At 39.2% G+C, this 2,930-nt stretch overlaps 1 protein-coding gene across 4 annotated transcripts in view; it reads left to right on the top strand.

Moving 5' to 3' along the window:
• The first annotated feature begins 1,258 nt into the window (after positions 1-1,258).
• The window catches only part of mafgb (v-maf avian musculoaponeurotic fibrosarcoma oncogene homolog Gb), a 34,933-nt gene continuing 33,261 nt past the window's right edge, over positions 1,259-2,930 (top strand). For 2 of the 4 annotated variants that reach the window (XM_082155983.1, XM_082155984.1), the window contains exon 1: positions 1,259-1,442. In XM_082155983.1, the coding sequence (XP_082012109.1) occupies positions 1,274-1,442 (169 nt within the window). In that variant the 5' untranslated portion in view covers positions 1,259-1,273. Of the gene's footprint in view, positions 1,443-1,879; positions 2,673-2,930 lie in introns of those variants that run through there. The other 2 variants (XM_082155985.1, XM_082155987.1) reach the window with 2 other exon arrangements.

Raw genomic sequence — 2,930 nt, forward strand, 5'->3', positions numbered from 1 at the left:
AGAGTCGACTCTTACTTTTGAAAGACAATAACTTTATATACGGTGCACTTTCAGATTTAAAACTTTGCAGGATGTTTTCATTCACTTAGAGCTGTGTTACACACTACATGAAAGCTCATTTTCAAAAATCCATAATAGGGACCCTTTAAGGGATTCCAATAATATTTCAAGCAGTTCAAAACCATCATGTTGAACTGTGCACTACTACATAAAATATGTATTTTAAGTATGGCAATGGCATATTTGGGATATGGTCATTGGGCTGTGTCTGATTACGCACACCTGGCACAGAATCAGCACTCATCACATCTGAGCTGTGTTTGCTGAGAGCTGTGTGAGTGTCCATTAGATATACCACACATCCATCCAGTGCTCAAAACCACCTTATGTGTTGCAGATGCATTTCATCTCTTTATTTCTGTCTTTAGCTTCCGCAGCGCTGATATTCTCTGAAAAGAGCTGCTGGGAAGGAGTGTGAACAGAGAAGTGTGTGTTTGAACAGATATGTTTTATCATTGCTGTACAGCTGGCGAACGCAGAGAGAAAGAGGAAGACGGGCTCTGGTTCTGTGGATCTTCTTAAACCGCAGTGAATCATCACATCGACTTCCTCTAATGTGAACAATTATGATGCAATTCTGATGGAAGTCAATGCAGCTTCACCTGAGTTTAACATTTAAACATAGCATGCGAAAAACAGCAGGCGAAAAGTATCCCGATGACTTCCTACTTCGAGCGAGATTCTGAAGTGCGCATTCGATGGACAATTTACTATCCCATGAGGCCACGGAAGTTTTTAATTTAATTTTTACTAATTCAATGCCATGAGAACATGAGGTTTTACATATTCACATTATCACATTAATATTAGCTGCACATGGAAAGTGTTTATGAACGCAAGTGAAGCAACGCAACTGGCGGTAGATCACGTGATAGTGACAAAATGGCGGATGTACTACATTCGAGTTTCATTCATACTACACACATTTATACTATACAACATACTTGTTAACAGTCGCAAAGTAAGTTTGAATTCAAATGTAGTTCCTACTCACACAGTCCGCGATTTCGGACGCAGTGCATCAGTACTAAGTTGTGCTCCATGTGTTCTAAATACGTAACATTCTAAGTACTATTTCTAAAGATAGTTCACTCATTTATTGTGTTTTATTTTGTTATGATTTATTAAAATGAATTTGTGCTCTTTTAATGCTACTGTTTGTGAGCGCGTGTTCCTTTAAGAGTCGCGCTGCCGTTGCGTAGGTCCTTCATGAATGAAACCACGTGACCAAGCCGAATCATATGACGTCTGGCTCCAGCGCGAGAGAAAGAGGATCAACACGGTCACAAATTCGCCGACAACAGCGAGAAACTCCCGCTGGATTCTGGCCGTTTCCACCGGACACCGTAATCTGCAGCTCGAGACGTTCCCGGACGCGTTCGGTAAGCGTGTCGAGGTTACATGTGTTTATAACGGGGACGAGAGTCGCTCAGCTCGGACCTGTTTTGCTGAGTGTGCACGACACTGTGTGTTTATGTGTGCGCGTGCGTGTGAGTGTGTATGTCAGGTTCTTTTTTTAGTGCAGAACATGAACCATTTACTAATATTTGCAAATACAATAAGGAATTTAATAAAGAGCATTCATTATAATGGCACAAAAAAAAAAAACTAAAAAAAAAGAGGAAAGAAGCAGTATTATGAATTCTATAATATTATTTATTATTAATTACAATTATTTAATTGAAAAAAATTATTGTCAAGGGAATAGAATAAAAGTTATGTATTTTGTATTAAAAAAGTTTCAAATATGCTGTGCTTTTCTTTTTAGTTTCTTTTTTTTGCAGCATCACAGTATTATGCATTAACTCCAAGTGGATGTTATCTTACTACGTACCAATTTATAGTTATGAATATGTAATTCATAAATAATTTGAATATGTAATTCATAACTATAAATTGTTCACAAATGGATTGTAAAAATATGATTTAAAAAAAAAACCGATATCCCCCAAAACAACTTTTTTTTAATTAATTTTTTTAAGTCACACATTTCTAAACTACTGATGATCTGGAGAACTATTTATAGTTATGAATATGTGATTTCCCGTTATACTTAACTACATATAAATACCCTATGTGTTTAGCTATACCAGCAATTGGTGAATAATAAAACAGTGTTAATATTACAATAATTTATTCATATGTCTATTGTTTACTATATCATAACTATCAGTGTTCATATGCTCATGTGTGCGCGCGTCACATGCGTCCGGGACGCGCGTTTTAAAGGGCTCGCCGTGCTGAATCATCACGATCGGGTCATTCCGCTTAAAACCCGCCACACACACACACACACACACAGCCATGATGACAGCGACCAGACAAAGGGCTCATCGATACACACTCTCACCCCCTAATCTGTGATCAATCACCGGTTCTGATCGGGTCTGATCGTCGCGTTCGATCTGAAACATTTGCAGAAATCAGCGGGATTCGGCTTGTGTTATATTTAGAGAGAGAGAGAGGGAGTGAGAGAGAGAAGAGTGTGTGTGTGTGTGTGTGTCAGGCAGAGGTTACACAGCAACACACTCGCGGATCTCTGGATCTGAATAATCGGAACCTGCTGGTTCATCAGAACCTTCTGCGCTGGACACAGATCGTCCGGGTTCGAGGTGCGTTATTCTCTCTCTCTACACGTTTGTGTCTATTTTACGCGAGATTACTGAATTATTTCCACAGGTTTACACCCTTAGTAAAAAGTACTGTGGAGGTACTATGGTATCAGGTGTTAATACCGTACTACTTTAGTTGTATGCTACTGTTTCAGGTGTCATGGTATTTGCCTACATTGATATTTCACGGGCATCTGTCTCGTGTCGAGTCGTTCCAGCGTGTTTACGAGCCCTAGGTAGGGAACACACTAGGGTTTG

Source organism: Leuciscus leuciscus, assembly GCF_965113295.1.
Source record: "Leuciscus leuciscus genome assembly, chromosome: 23".
Taxonomy (NCBI): Eukaryota; Metazoa; Chordata; class Actinopteri; order Cypriniformes; family Leuciscidae; genus Leuciscus; species Leuciscus leuciscus.